The sequence below is a fragment of the Podarcis gaigeae genome (genome assembly GCF_964106915.1).
Source record: "Podarcis gaigeae genome assembly, chromosome: 1".
Taxonomy (NCBI): domain Eukaryota; kingdom Metazoa; phylum Chordata; class Lepidosauria; order Squamata; family Lacertidae; genus Podarcis; species Podarcis gaigeae.
This window is the reverse complement of record NC_139678.1, coordinates 83534850-83550313: the sequence shown is the minus strand read 5'-3', so window position 1 is coordinate 83550313 and position 15464 is coordinate 83534850. Positions and strand designations below refer to the sequence as shown.

At 44.9% G+C, this 15464-nt stretch overlaps 1 protein-coding gene across 1 annotated transcript; it reads left to right on the top strand.

The window, feature by feature from the left end:
• Positions 1–7808: 7808 nt before the first annotated feature.
• Positions 7809–9477, top strand: LOC310852311 (proto-oncogene Mas-like; the record flags this gene model as incomplete). Its single annotated transcript, XM_083755663.1, has 2 exons — positions 7809–7865; positions 8287–9477. The coding sequence occupies 2 exons, from the start codon at positions 7809–7811 to the stop codon at positions 9475–9477; spliced, it is 1248 nt and encodes a 415-aa protein (XP_083611789.1).
• Positions 9478–15464: the final 5987 nt, after the last annotated feature.

Sequence of the window (15464 nt, the reverse complement as noted above, 5' to 3'; positions counted from 1 at the left end):
ACAGACACATGTGCCACCTGCACAGAGTTAATTGAATATTCAAACTTAAATCTTCACCAGCACTTTGAGGCCACATAAGTCTTTTTATCTGCTATAAATTTGAGGGAGCATCTGGTTGCTTTCTGTTTCCCTAGGAGGGAACTTACGTTGGCAGGCTGGGCAGCAGTTAAATACACAGGCGAGACCTATGAAGGAGCCTACGGAAATGGTAGTGTGTCCATTTTCAAAGAGCTCATTCCTCTGTATGATGAAGACTGTGGCCAGAGAAGATTGGCTTCTGGTTTATACCTGCTCACTTGACTACAGTACTACTTTGAGTTGAATATGAATGAACTGCTTTGTTCAAATTAATGGGCCATTAACCATTCACCTCCCGTGCTCTTTATTGCTCTCAACCAGTGTTTTCTTTCCCTCTAAGCACAGAGGTTCTGATCCTCCAACCTCTTCCCTTGAAGAAATGGAATAAAATAATGCTCTGTTTAAAAGTCACAGCCAATGGGTGATCACCAACTAAGTCATATTCAGAGTAAGGTAAAGGTAAAGATAAAGGGACCCCTGATCATTAGGTCCAGTCTAAGTGCATATTCAGAATATTCAGAATATGCACTAAGTGCATATTCAGAGTAGACCCACTGAAATCAATGCAAGTCAGTTCCTTGAGCCTGTTGATTTTAGTGGCGCTCTTCTGACTGGGAGTAGCACAGAATATCACCAGGGTTTCAGAGGGAAGGAAGATTTCAAAAGAAAAGGTCATCAGTCAGATTGCACCCTACTTTCCATCCATAAGAAGCTTTACAAAGGTAAAGCTTTGTAAATTGACACCTGTCTATGAACACAATTACTTAATTCACCAATGAAATAAGGGTTGCTGAATGTGGGCTTCTATAGCAGGGGCCAGCAAACTTACTGCGCCTCAGGCCGGTGTCTCCAGCGCTGATCATGCGGCGGGCTGGAGGGTGGGGGAGCGCATGCCCATACGTGTGCACACACGCTATTTCCGGTGCACTTCCGGGTTGGAGGCACACCGGAAATAACGCTTGCACATGCACAAATAATACTTGTGCATGCACACAAGCTATTTCTGGTGCTCCTCCGACCCGGAAGTGGGCAGCCATGCAGCGCAGTGCCGGTAATAGCAGGCGGCAGCAGCAGGCGGCAGGGGCCGCTGCGGGCCAGATAAACGAGTCCCTTGGGCCTTATCCGGCCCGCAGACCTTGGTTGGGGACCCCTGTTCTATAGCTTTATAGGTGCATGGAAATAGTTGTGTCTGGTGAAATTTTGTCTTTGCTGCAATTCTTACAATCATAGGTATTCTTTGAAAAATAGAACAACAAGAGAGACATTTTTACTGACCCTTGAACACCAGCTTAAGTGCACAGAAATGCAGCTGAGGAAGCTCCCTCCATGCATTTCCATGGCAGATATACCTTCACTTGCTATGTTGCTGTGTCTCAGACTGTTAAGTGTGCACACAAAGCGGGGGAGGGATTAAAGTAACAGCACGGTACTCCTAAGGGGTGGGCAAAATAGGCTCGTGACCACAGCACATCCACTTGATATACATTTGAACCCCCTCGCCTTTGATTAGGTTGGCCACACCTTTTCCAGCATAGCCAATGGTCAGGGATGGATGGTCTGCTCAGAAACCTTCTTTCTTATGCAGTTATGTATTCACTGGGAGGACAGATTATTCAGAATCAATAAGGGTTGCCACACTGGGGCAGAGAGATGTTGCACTTCCCTTTGAGATAGCAGGAGATCCTGCCGATGGAGCTTCTCTTGCCTTGATCCTCCACCAGTTTTTTGTTCACCCTCCTCCCTTGCCTTAAGTGGAACAGAAGAGGAATGCAGCTCGTAGGAGAGGAATATGATCGAGGGGAACAATGGTGAACCTGGACAATCTTGCAGCCTCTAGCCTTTGAAACAGCAACACAATATCTCCTGGTTGCAACTTGCCAAGCATAAAATCGATTCATACCAGCACTTCCTTTATAGTCTCCCAAAACAATCAGGACAACCAAAGTCCAAGGTAGAATGTGCAGTGACTCACACTGGCTCAGTGTAACTTAGCTGATACTAAGACTATGAGTCCTGCCCAGCCACCACTTATTGAATGCCAAGACCAATATTTCCTCTCTACTAATCAGCTTCAGAATGGGGAGAATACTAAGCTGCTCTTCAGAGTGGCAAATGAAACATTCAGTTGAATGGCTGTGCACTCTGGAGATACTGATGCAACACAGTCCTAAAAAGTTTTACTCATAGCTCCCAACTGAGCTGAAGAGCCTTAAGAGATTCTTTCTCTGGGATGTTGCTGCCATCATGTGGTCATAAAATTCCTTGTGCTTTTTGTTATCTTGCTATCTAAAGTCCGTAAATTAAACCATCTGATGTTGAAAGGGCTAGTCATTTTTTGTTTCTGTAACTTTCAAATATTCATATTTTATATGTAATAAAATACTTAAAATTTAGCAAAATAATGTTACTACCCCCACTCCCAATACTAATAATTCTTTTTAGGGACTGTGAACGTAACAACTCAAATTTGTTTTGTATGTATGTTTAATTTTAATTCAGTTGTATTTCCTTCCTTTTTTCTTATATGTTATTGAAGTGTATGTGCTTTCTAAAATAAAATAAAATAAAATAAAATAGCCCTTAACAGCTTGGGACCAGTTTACTTCAGAGTGAGTTCCCTTCTTTTGGCTAATATGGACTTAAAGGGCAGTTTAGACCACATTCTAGTCCTTTGGGTGGGGTTGATTTCATAGCCTATGTCATGCTCCCATTGTTCTTTGATAGCGTCATGGGGAGTTGTGGGATTTTGGAGCAGTATTTTGTATATTGTGGATACCATCCCTTTGCCGTGTCCCTCTGCTGTCAGGAGAAGTTTTTCGAAGGTGGTCAAGTGAAGTGAAGGCACAAGACAGGTGTTGATCATCATGTGAGCTGCGCAGAGGTGGGCTGAAGCGAGCTGCTGACCAGCCTGTGGAGCCTCCTTTTAGTGAGACAAATATGCAAACCAACCAGATACATTTTGGGCTGTGACCTTTACACATCTTGGTTCCGAGATCGTGGGGTGGTACAAAGTTATTTTGGCACCTGTTTCCACCGCGTCATTTTCCACTTGCACAGTGTATGACGAAGGAGACAAAAGGTCTCAGGGACAAAGGTTACAGACAGGACACCGCCGACTACTGAGACCGCGAAAGGTTAGACAGAGGGAACGATGTTCCAACAGCTGTGGCTTGTCTGAGGGAGAGTATACTGCACACCCCAGGGTCACGCATGCAGGCAGGCTGTTGCTGCCTTTTGGTGGGGAGTGTGCTCCCTCCGGACCCCACTGCCCACTCCGCAATATCCCTACAGTCAAGGGCCTAGTGGTTGCTGATTTTACTGCTGGATTGTTTAAGAAGGTGTCTAGTTGATGGTGTGTTAGCCAAGATATTTGGGTGTCCCTAATTTGTCTTGTATTTCTTGTGTTGGTGTGGGTTTGTTGTTTTTGTAGAAGTCTTTTAGACAGTAGTTTCCCGGTACACTCCTACCTCTCTCTCTTGGTGTCGGCAGTGGCAGTAGCGGCAGTAAGCTGGTGCTTGGCTGTGTGGGGACGACTCCTTTTTGCTTTCTGTTTGGTTCCAGAGGCCTCGGAGCTCTGCTGGGCTGTCAGTGGGGTGCTCCCGGTCCCAGCACACTCAAGGCCACTGGGGGGGGGAGCTAGGGGCTCCCCACAGCCTCCCTGGTTGTTGCGTTGGGCACCCCTGATTTCCCCCCCCCCAATTGCGGCGGTAGCAGTGTTGGCAGTGTGGGCACCAGCCAGCCAATGCTGTTGGGGCAGGTCGTCCTCAGGAGCTCTGTGCAGCCGTGGCATTGGCCATCTTGCCTTGCCGGAAGTCGCCATTGTCTCTTCAGGTTGCGTTTTCTACAGATCAGTTACATCATGTAAGCCACTTTAAAGAGTTCTGCTCATAAAAGTTGTCCATACATATTTTTAGATAAACAAAATAAAGGCTCTGCAGCAATAAATACGATCACATTTAAAGTGCTTCAACTGCTGTACCTGACGAACACAGATTTTTTCCGGGAAACTGTATAAAACAGAGCCACATGATGGCAGCAAAGGCTTGAGCGTGACTGATTTCATCAGAGCTCTTGGTATAATATGGGGTATCATAGTCCCTTCTCCTCTGTAGGGAGCTTTCCAGAAGTTGCTTTCAAATACCCAGCTGGCAGTCATCGGTTGTAGGGGATCCAGACATCTCTCCTGAAGGCAACACTTCTGCTGCGGAGGTATCCCATTTTCTCAGCAGTGAAAATGCAATATTTTCAGGACTATGAGCACTCTGCCATTATTATTTATTATTTATTGAATTTATATACAGAACAAAATCAAAATATAAAACCACAAAATACATAATTAAAATAAAAACAACAACCCAATAACACACACCCCAAACCACATTTTAAAAGGGCATAGGATCCTCACAACATTTAAAGTAAGACAATTAACAAACATGGACAGGAGTCACTCGTCGGAAAGACCATGATCTCTGAAATGTTTGCAGCAATATTTATTGGCAACCCAATTGGTCAGGTGCCTTTCTGATACAAAGACAAAAATAGCTTTGAAATAAGAGTGGGAAGGGAAATGCCATAATCCCATGCCCTTGCACAAGAAAAGCTGAACACTGTCACCTGCAGAAACTATGCAAATTAAAATACTTAAAAATACTCCAGGAAGTAATAATGAAGGTATTCCAGGAAGCAGTTTATTGGCAGATAGATACATAGATGGACAGATAGAGAATCTCTGCAGTGACCTCAGTGGCTTTTGGTCCCATTTATTACCAGATGCTTCTGGATAATCTATGTGGGCAAGAGTGGCATGCAGTGAAATTTTTCATAGGGGAACAGTTAGGGCCAGAGGCACCAGCTTGCGATGGCTGTTGGGAAGGGGGCCAACATCGTGTGCACAATCTTTGTGCCTCCCTCCCGAAGCCAGGCACAAACTTCCAGGGCTCTGACAGGATGCTGTAGCCCTTCTGCCTCCTTCCCAAAGCCAGACTTGTAGGTGCCTCCTCACACTGCCCCACAGGGGCCTGGGAAGCACCCCCTGGCCAGCCCCAGAGGCACCATTTGCCAGAGAAGCTTGTAGCCAGGCCTGCTGTAACAAACAGCTGTGCAAGCCTTTGGGAGGCAGAGACGTGAGAAGGCATCAGAGGAGGGAGGAAAGGAAAGAGGGACAGAGGCCAGTGTTGCCCGCGGCACCCCTGACCATCGTTCAAGGCACCCCACTGGTTTAGGGGATTAGCTTAGTCCTCCTGTTCCACTGGCCGCACTCCACTGGTGGGAGGTTTTCACTGGTCCTACTCCTATTTCACAGAGCTGTCTTACGAGAGTTCTCCTTTCTTTCTGTCAGTGTTCCAACTTGTAACCTCCCTTTCTTGCTTGACGTGAAACTGCTTGGAGAGGGAATGCGGAGGTTGGTGTGTGGTGTTGTTTTTATTCTGACAACACCCAGTTCCAATTTTCATTTTCTTCATGAGTAACCCCAGATGAATCAACAAGCCCATACCTCCCCTATTTCTTTCTAGACACAGATTGTTCAAACGGTGTCAGTCCCGAAACCAGGCAAGAAATCTGTTTGGAATGGGTCCAGAAAGCCTAATTCAGAAATGTCTTGAAGTAATCAGTCACTGCTCACTGTTAGAGGATTAGTTATGGGTTAATCTGTCAATCTTCGTCTCTCTCAATTTCTCATTTTTCCTATTCAGTTTTCCACATTCTCACATTAGTTTGCATTTTTTTTTAAAATCCTCATGAATATTCATTTGCATTTTAGTGCAAACTAAATATACACATTTGCATGCAATTTTGCCTAACACAAACAATTTTGCAAAGAAATTTCCTGCGATATAAAACATTCCTGCATGTTATTTTCACGTATATATGCATTTCTATGCACACTTCACCCCAGTAAATGCATTTTTGTACACATTACTTTGCCGAGAAGAAAGAGAGTAAGTAGGTAAAGGCTGGTTGTTAAAAAGTAATATGTGGGGGTTGGGATCCCACTGCAGATATATAATGGCAGAGGCACAAGAAACTAATGCTGGTTAAAATCATTCTGATCTGCACTGACGGATGAAGGCGGGGCAGGGGGAGCAGTCCACCCAAGCTGCCATCCTGGGGGGTGACATCGCAGCCCCCCCGCCCCTGCCCCCCGGACGCTCGGTGCTTGGCGCACACCCTCGGGATGCTTGGCGCTTGCCACGCATGCCCCGGCACTGCTGATCTGCTCTTTATTTAACAACATTTAAATATGCTTGAATGTAACAAAACGTATAAGCAGTTTCCATGAAATATCAAAATTACAAATAAAACAATTAAAAAGCAGTAACTAACAAAGGCTGCCATCCTGTACTCACTTACATGTAAATAACCTGCATTAGACTCAATGTGTCTTAATTCTGAGTAGACAGGTATAGACTCACACTGTAACTAACTCTTATTTTAAGAGCCAAACTACACAGTGCAATCAACACACTTTTAATAAGGTGTGTATAAACTGGCCACTTCCAGCAACAATGTGGCTCAAAACTAGAATGTCTCCAGATCAGGGCCCCATGTTGGTCTCCTGCTGAACCCCCTAATTGCTCCTCAAGGAGACATTTACTGTGACAAGCATTTTCAGGGGCAAATAGTAGGAACTTAGGCAAGGATTTTCAGTAGGAAACTGGTCCAGCCCATCTCCCCTCCCTCAGATCAGGAGCGCATTCTGAGTGGGAATTCTTCAGATCCCTTTCCTCTCAAAATACAAGTGTCTGGTTTAAAGTTTGCTAGAAGTGCTTTGGCCCAAAGTACTTTTGCCCAAAGTGCTTCACTCTTCCATGCCAGGTGAATCAACAGCACTTTGCCAGTTGACCTGTAAGAGGCTGGTGCCACTAAGGAACAGAAAGTCATAAAGGTGAGCACTATCCAATAATTTAAAAGATGGGAGGAAAACATAGAGATATTGGAATGCAACATTTTACCTGTGATCTCATTTCAATTTTTCCAGGTGAATGAAGTTGCTTCTTGAGAAAATGACTAGTGTGAGAGTACCCAGAGTCTCCAGATGACACATCAAGGTATAACGTCAAGCCTTGCTCAAGAGGGATGCCATGCCCATCATAGAAAGCATTTGAAAAGTGGATGCCTTTAAGAGCCAGAGCAACAATCTGTGCTGCCTTAATTAAAGAAAATCTTTCTCAAGCACATTCTGCTGGAGGAGGTTATAGCGACTACTAGAAATAGATCTGCTCACAGCCAGTTAGTGGATCTAAAAAACGTTTTTTGCTGCCATATTGAGGAAAAACAGAAGAGAGGAACAGGGCTTTTTTCAGCCAGAACTCTTCAGAATTTAGTTCTGGCACCACTCAGATGGGCACCATTGGCATTATATGAGAATAAGGGAGACATTCACGGTGAGTTTCAGCACCTCTTTTTCTAGAAAAAAAGCATTGGTTAAAAGACATGCTTTCTGAGAGCCAGTGTGGTGTAGTGGTTAAGAGCAGTGGACTCATAATCTGGTGAACTGGGTTCGATTCCCCGCTCCTCCACATGCAGCTGCTGGGTGACCTTGGGCTAGTCACACTTCACTGACGTCTCTCAGCCTCACTCACCTCACAGAGTGTTTGTTGTGGGGGAGGAAGAGAAAAGGAGATTGTTAGCCGCTTTGAGACTCCTTAGAGTAGTGATAAAGTGGGATATCAAATCCAAACTCTTCTTCTAAAAAAGAAAGAAAAAGACATGCTTTCTCTGTCCTGGGGATGGGGGAAATGGAGCTTTTAAGTGAGGACCTGTGCCTGGAAAGCACGGGGCAAAAGGTAAGTGTGAATAAGCCCACCAGGTGCTGATGCTTTGTTTTTAAGGCTCATGCAGTGGTTGTTACAATGAAATTGCCACCAACAAACCCAGAGTTTGCATGGATCTATATTCCATGGGTTCATTCTGCTGGGCTTTGGAGTGACAGGAGAGTATCATTGCTGCTTTATTCTGAGATGTGAGAAGTAATTTTGTTCTGGTTGAAGTATTGCTGTGAACCAAGGTGTTTTATTTTTTAAGAAGTTTGCTTGTATATTTTATTCAGTTATGCATCTAATATTGTATATGGCACTGTGACCTGCTTGGCAACCTTTGGGTAAAAGATGGGTTACAAATACCACAAATCTGTCAATGCATAAATCGTCAATGGGAGTGCAGCCTGAGTTACTTACTGATGCGCTTCCATCTTCTCTGTGCTTGCAGGTGAAAAGGGACAGGAGGGAAGAAGAAGAAGAAGAAGAAGAAGAAGAAGAAGAAGAAGAAGAAGAAGAAGAAGAAGAAGAAGTTGTAGTAGTAGTAGAAGAAGACATCTGCCAGCCCCAGCAAAGCCTTGTGATGGCTAACACAACACAGGCACATTTGCTTATTCACAGCATTCAGACACAAACCTGTGATACTGGATACAAATGCTCTGTGCACAGTTTAACAGATGACATCATCTATTGCCTCAGTCTGTTCATCTGCGTCTTTGGCCTGCTGGGGAATGGGATTGTCCTTTGGTTTCTCCGACTAGACATCAGGAAGAATCCACTCTTCGTTTACATCCTCAGCTTAGCAGCGGCTGACTTTTTCTTTCTCTTTTTGCGCCTGTTTATCACATCTTTCTTTTTTGCACAGTATTTTGCCACCCACATCCTTCAGTGGTGTGAGCTGATGACCATATTGAGCAAGATGGAAGTGTCCTCATTCAGCAGCAGCATGTATTTCATCACTGCTATCAGTGTTGAGCGGTGTCTCTGTGCGCTGTGCCCATTCTGGTATCACTCCTTCCGCCCTGCGTGGTTGTCTAGTGCTGTGGCGGCCGTGCTGTGGTCTGCTGACATCCTGCTGTTTGGGCTGGACATTTGTTCTTTAAGTCACAGAACAGTATGTGACGAAATGCAACAAAAGATCTCTCTTGTTAACCTTGCCTTCTTCACCCCTATCATGATTCTGTCTAGCCTGACTCTGTTCATAAAGGTCAGGTTTTGTTTTCTGCAGCATCCGACAGGGCACCTCTGTAAAACTATCTTGCTCACAGTTCTTGTGTTTGTTGTTTTCGGTGTTCCCCTCAATGTGCACCACATAGCCCCTTATGATGAACTCTCCAGTGTTTTTTACATGCTTGCCTGTATCAATAGCAGCATCAACCCTGCCATTTATTTCCTGGTAGGTTTCTGTAGAAAGAGATGGTTCAGGGAACCTCTCCAGTTCATCATTCAGAGGTCCCTAAGTGAGGAGAACGAGGCCGAGGAGGAAAGGAATGTCTGCTGCAGTACTGATAGAGACTTAGCAAACAGCCAAGTCGAAACCCCTAAGGCTAGTGTAGCCAGTGAGAAGCCCCTGGGCATAACTGGGCCAGTGATGACTTCCCCAGATGCTTGTGAAATCTCTGTGTTCTCCTCACAGCTTTAAAAAGTATATACAGTGGTACCTCGGGTTACAGGCGCTTCAAATTACAGACGCTTCAGGTTACAGACTCCTCTAACTCAGAAATAGTACCTCGGGTTAAGAACTTTAACTCAGGATGAGAGCAGAAATTGTGTGGCGGTGCGGCAGCGGCAGCAACGGGAGGCCCCATTAGCAAACGTGATACCTCAGGTTAAGAATGGACCTCCAGAATGAATTAAGTACATAACCAGAGGTACCACTGTAGAGACATGGAAGGAAATGAGAAAGGCGTCATTTTTCACCCTTCCTCTCTCAACTCTGAACTTTTCAGCCCCCATCATTCAGCCCGGACACTGAGCCCCAGCTTCAAGAGCCTTCTGGCGATTCCCTCACTGTGAGAAGTAAGGTTACAGGGAACCAGGCAGAGGACCTTCTTGGTAGTGGTGTCTGCCCTGTGGAATGTCCTCCCATCAGATGTCAAGGAAATAAACAACAATTTGACTTTTAGAAGAAACCTGAAGGCAGCCCTGTTTAGGGAAGTTTTTAATGTTGAATGTCTCATTGTGCTTTTAATATTCTGTTGGGAGCCACCCAGAGTGGCTGGGGAAACCCAGACAGTAATAATAATAATAATAATAATAATAATAATAATAATAATAATTATTATTATTATTATTATTATTATTCAAGGCTGAGACTGAGACCATAGCTGCCACTCCTAGCCTTAAAAAGTACATTGAGGTACAGAACACCATCCATCTCCGATTGTTGAGGGTGACAGGTGATGTGGCAAGTTCTCACATGACACACAAGCTGTTTCAGAATCAATGAGAGAAATGGTAGAAGGAACAAGCCAAGGGGACTTGATTCTCCTCATCTCAAGATCAAAAATAACTCACTACTGGTCAGGGGCTTTGGGACAAACTAGAAGAGGGATGCCCTGAATTCCTGAAACCAATCCTAGCATGAGAAGGAAACAGTCCCCTGGTGGCACATGACAAAACTTGCAGCTCTTCTTCCAAAATGACTGCACTCAAACATGGTTCTTGGGTAACAACATCTGCACCAAAAAGGCTGCTCAGTGAACAGGATCTTGCCTTCCACCCCTCCCAAGGAACCACTAGAGGTAGTGGGACAAGCACCAGTTGCTTTCTTGTGCCATCAAAAGTGATGAAAAATATCCTTCCTATTCTTCTTGCCAACTTAATGGACACCACCAGACCTTTCCATAGCCAGCAGAAGAAGATCAAAGAGGCAGCTATGGCAGGCATGGATGGCAGCAGGAGAATGTGAGGGAGAGAATGAGTTTTGCAGTGATATCATTTTAAGCCTCATTCCTGGTGCAATCTGCGTTTGGGCCAACCTTCCTGGCAGTGCGCAACCCAGAGAGTGGTAGGGGAACTGTAGCTGCATCTCCCCTTTGGAGTGAGATCTTATGGGATTGGATTCTCCCATAAGATCTTGCAAGAAGAGGGATGGGTGAGACCTTTAAAAGGCCCACTTGTGAGAGTACAGGGCCATTTTGCCTTATGATCTCATAAGGAGCCTGAGGAAGGATTGGCCAAGGAGTGCCTTAAACTTGGTTACAACCTCTGCCTGACTGGAATCTCTCTCCTGGTCACCCAGTGAGACCCTGGTAGCTTGGCTTGCACCATACCAGGGTTCAGCACAGGATAATTCCCAAGGAGAGGGGCTGGGTGTTTCCCCAACCCCGATGGAGTGCTATTCCATCAGCAGGGGGTGACTGGAATGAAGACATGATCCTTGCCCTATTTCCATGCCAAGCCTGCTTTCCACTGTAGTCAATAAAGATTTGGCCTGAGTTCACCCAACATCTATGTCCTGTGTCAGTTATTTCACCAGTCTCGCAGGACTGCAGCTTGCACCTGCCTGGGTATTATTATTACTATTATTAAATTTTGCATAGCACCCTATACCCACAGGTCTCAGGGCAGTTCACACCATAAAATAACACCATGAAACCACAAAGTACATTTTAGTATATGTGCTGTTGAAGCAAGCACTAATCACAAAATACATAATAAAAATAAATACAAGAACAACCCAACAATCAATGCACATACATTTTAATAAAATATACAAGAGATCTTCATTTTATTGAGCTGTCAGAATATGGAATTTAAGAAGACTTGCTCATGTCTTAACCCCCCCCCCCCAACTCAGAGAAAACGCTTGGAAAGCTGGTGATCAATATATTCCTTTGGATTCTAAAAATTCCCCACAATCCGTGTGTGAAATGTCTTGAAAATGGACTTGATCTGAAATGGAACTGTCTATTTTGAAACCTGGTGTGAATTTGAATTTAAAACTAGAATGTGTTCTTGGAAAGTAAGCTGAAGATTCATTCATGCCTCCCCCCAATTTAAAAAGAAAAAGAAGAATTTCATCTTGCAGAAACAGGAAGATGTGGTGGATTCGTTTGGTGTCCTTACCTTAACTGGAAGTTGAGTTCATAATTTCTTTTTGTTATGCTAGCGTTAACTGGCATCTTGCTTATTAACAATGTGAAAACAAGGTGGATTTCAAAATATTTTGATAATGTAACTGAATATAACAACCATGTTGATGTGTTAGATTTAGATCAAGTTCTGTATGAGTAGAATCAAAACTATTTGCATCTCACAGAGAGTGAGAAGGACAAAAGCCAGGGTGGAGAGTTGAGAGTTTGCTTCCCAAACCAACACTGGATAGAGAATAAATAAGAATTTGGACACAGCCTAAGTAAAAGAGGGGTTAGGACTGCAGCCTTGGCAAGAGTTTGAACCTGAGTCTCCCATTTCTCAGCATTCTTATTGCTGTACCAAACCAATGCGGAATGCAATGCAAGACATTCCATTCTGAAAAGTGTGTGGGGGGGATTGCTGTTAGCATACCCTGCAACATTTGCGCGTCGAGGTCCCCAAGACATCCCCCAAGAAAAACACAATTGTCACTGTTATAGTGGGTAGACATGGCAGACGACACAGGGAACTGCCATCGCAACTAGCGGAGGAGGCGAGGCTCCACAGCGATGCTGGAGAGGGGCCAAGCAAGGAGAGAGGCAGGTCTCCGGCTGGGGAAGATAATCAGCGCTACACCAGGGATAGAGGGGGGGGGGGCAATGGGGGAAGCAGAGAGGAGGCTCCAGGACTCTTCGCAGGAGACCAGCGAGGAGAGCACAGGTCCTCCGCTGCCCAAACCCACCCTGCGCAGAAGACTTCCGCACAGGGAAAGTAGGCGGCGACTTGGCGTCAAAGAGCTTCTTTGCTGGAAGAGGTTCAAGAAACGCCCACTGACGGATTCTGCTAGCGACTGAACAGCCACGAAGTGAAGGGCTGTCCAGCCAGGAAAGGTTTAACCAGGCCACCTAGCCAGGAGTGGCGGCAACTTACGCACGAACAACCCCATATAACCATTACAGTCACTTAATTTTTGTTTAAGGTTTTTGGCATAATTTTGGCCACAACTTTATTCAAATTACAGCAATGTGAGTGGTTGCTTAGGCATTGGCAGCTCTAACTGACCCCGCACGGGGACAGCTCTGACATTCGCACCCCCCGCGAAGTCAGGAAGGGTAAGTTACCTGGGGAGAGAGACGGGACTGGGAACCATGCCTCACCTCTCCCCAGAATGCTCCCAGGGGCTTGCGTGGCCCTAGCCCCTTGCCAGGGGGTTTCGGACAAAAGCATGGGGAGCCCCTGGGTTCCTTTAATGGAAAACCCTTGAAGCAGCAGCATTTTGGAGGGGCAGGCCCAGCCAAATCCATACCCCTCCACCAACCAATTCCAAGACCAATGCCTAACTGCAAACCTTACAAGTTGTGACGATTTGCTACGCAGTAGGCAAAAAACCAAGTGGCACACACTAATCAGCCAAATGGACAAAATTCCTACCGGGCCCCTGCCCCAAAGCAGACGACCCCATGACAGGCATAGCAAGGTCAAGCAAACAGCCTAAAATTAGGGAAGGGAGGGAGGGTGATCCGAAGTAAGCAGCGAAAAGAGGAAGTTTGCCGCTGCAAGCATTGTATTTAACAAATAGGGCTGTCAGTCAACAAATGGCAACATCTAGATTTCCCCAGTAACAGCTGGCCCCTGCTTAAAGGATGGCCAAACCATTTGCCTAGCAACAGTGAGGTGTCTCGTCAGCCACGCCCGCAACCCGTGCTCTCCATGAGGGAGAACACACTTTCTCCAATAGGGATGTCCCATTCCATAAGGGCAATTTTACTATTGTACCTTACACATCTTCCTGGGTTGCCCCAGCCACTCTGGGCAGCTTCCAATATATATAAAAACATGATAAAACATTAAACATTAAAAAATTTCCTTATACAGGATTGCCTTCAGATGGCTCAGGGACAGATAACTTCATACCCTCCAATATTTCTCCAGTGAAAACAGGTACATCCTAAGGAAAAGTGGGGCATTCCCGGATCAAATCAGAAAGCAGGATGGCTTCTCTAAATCAGGGATGTCCCTGGGAAATAGGAACACTTGGAGGCTAACGCCTCTCCATTTCCATCTTTCTCTTTTGGGGCAAGAAACTGGAGTGGACACTTATAGCTTCAGGTTTACCTGGTTGTTGTAACTTCAGATTCCTAGTCCTTGACTGAAGAATTTAGGCTTTGCTTATAGCAATGGCTGATTGCTTAGAATCAATAGATGAAACTATACCCCTTTGATCCTTTGGCAAAAGCTGATGCCATGAACAAGGTGTTATTGAAGGCAACTGCAGGACCTGAGAAACCTCACCTCCTTTTCTGGTATTAAAGCCAAATATTTGTTCATTTCGAATCAAAAAATGAATCTCAGCCCTCCTGCCATCTTGTCTATCCTGCTCTCATAGCTACTTAGACCTCCATTATTTCCCCAGTTTCTCTTCCTACTAGCTTTTCCAAGGACAGTCCTGGATTTACAGAAGCTGTCCTGGTTTCTGATTTGATCCTGGAACGTCTCGCTTTTCCTTAGGATGTCCCTATTTTTATCAGAGAAATATTGGCGGGTATGTTAGGTGACCCTCAAGCCAAGGACATAAGGGCATACAACTTTTAGAAGACATCTGAAGGCAGCCCTGTATAGGGAACCTTTTTAATATTTAATGTTTTTTTTTTAAATAGATGTTGGAAGCCACTTCGAGTGGCTGGGGCAACCCAGGTATAAATAATAAGATCATTGTTAATATTATTATTGACATCCCTATTTTCATCAGAGAAATGTTGGATGGTATGGAGTTGACTTACAACTGTTAGGTACATAGAATCTACACCACATGAATTTTTTTGTGTGGCCTGGCTTCAGGAAGAACACTGATAGTATAACTTTGCACAAGCACATTCAAGGCAGGGCACCAGAAGTTAAAGGGAGCATCAAAGCCTGTTGCTACAAATACTTTTGAAAAGTGATGCACAAAGTTTAGTCCTTCTTTGGCTGGTGTCCCTCTTGCACTTCTCGTGGCCCCTGGGATCTTATTATCCAGGTTTAGGCTATCTTGTTAGCATCAGACGTGTTTCACGTCATACTCTGCAAATTGGATAGTTGCATCACTCTGCCCTATCACTCCACCTCCCCAGAGATTCAAAGTGGGTAGATTTGATATAGTGCCACATGAAGGCGAAGGAACATCTCCACGCAACCCCTCCCACCCCCCAAAAGAGGGAAGTTGAGAAACCATTATGCTTTTCCATGACTGCATATAAAAATGTAATCATTGAAGATGCTCAGTCACCCTCCCTTTGGTACAGATTAGCTAATTTATTAATTGGGAAGGAATTCAGTTTAGAAGAGTCCTCCTTATTATGAACTACTCTTTTGAATGAAGAAGAGAATTCTACATGTCAGGATTATTGTTTTCTTTTCCCATTTACCATCCAGTGCCATAAAAGTGAATGGCCCTGCATCAGGCTTCATATCCCTTAGTCTAGATGCTTTTTGCTTTGAACTCATTATGTCAAGATAGTGAGAAACTCCAAAGGGGACTTTGAAAGAACCACACAAGGCTATCAACAGCTG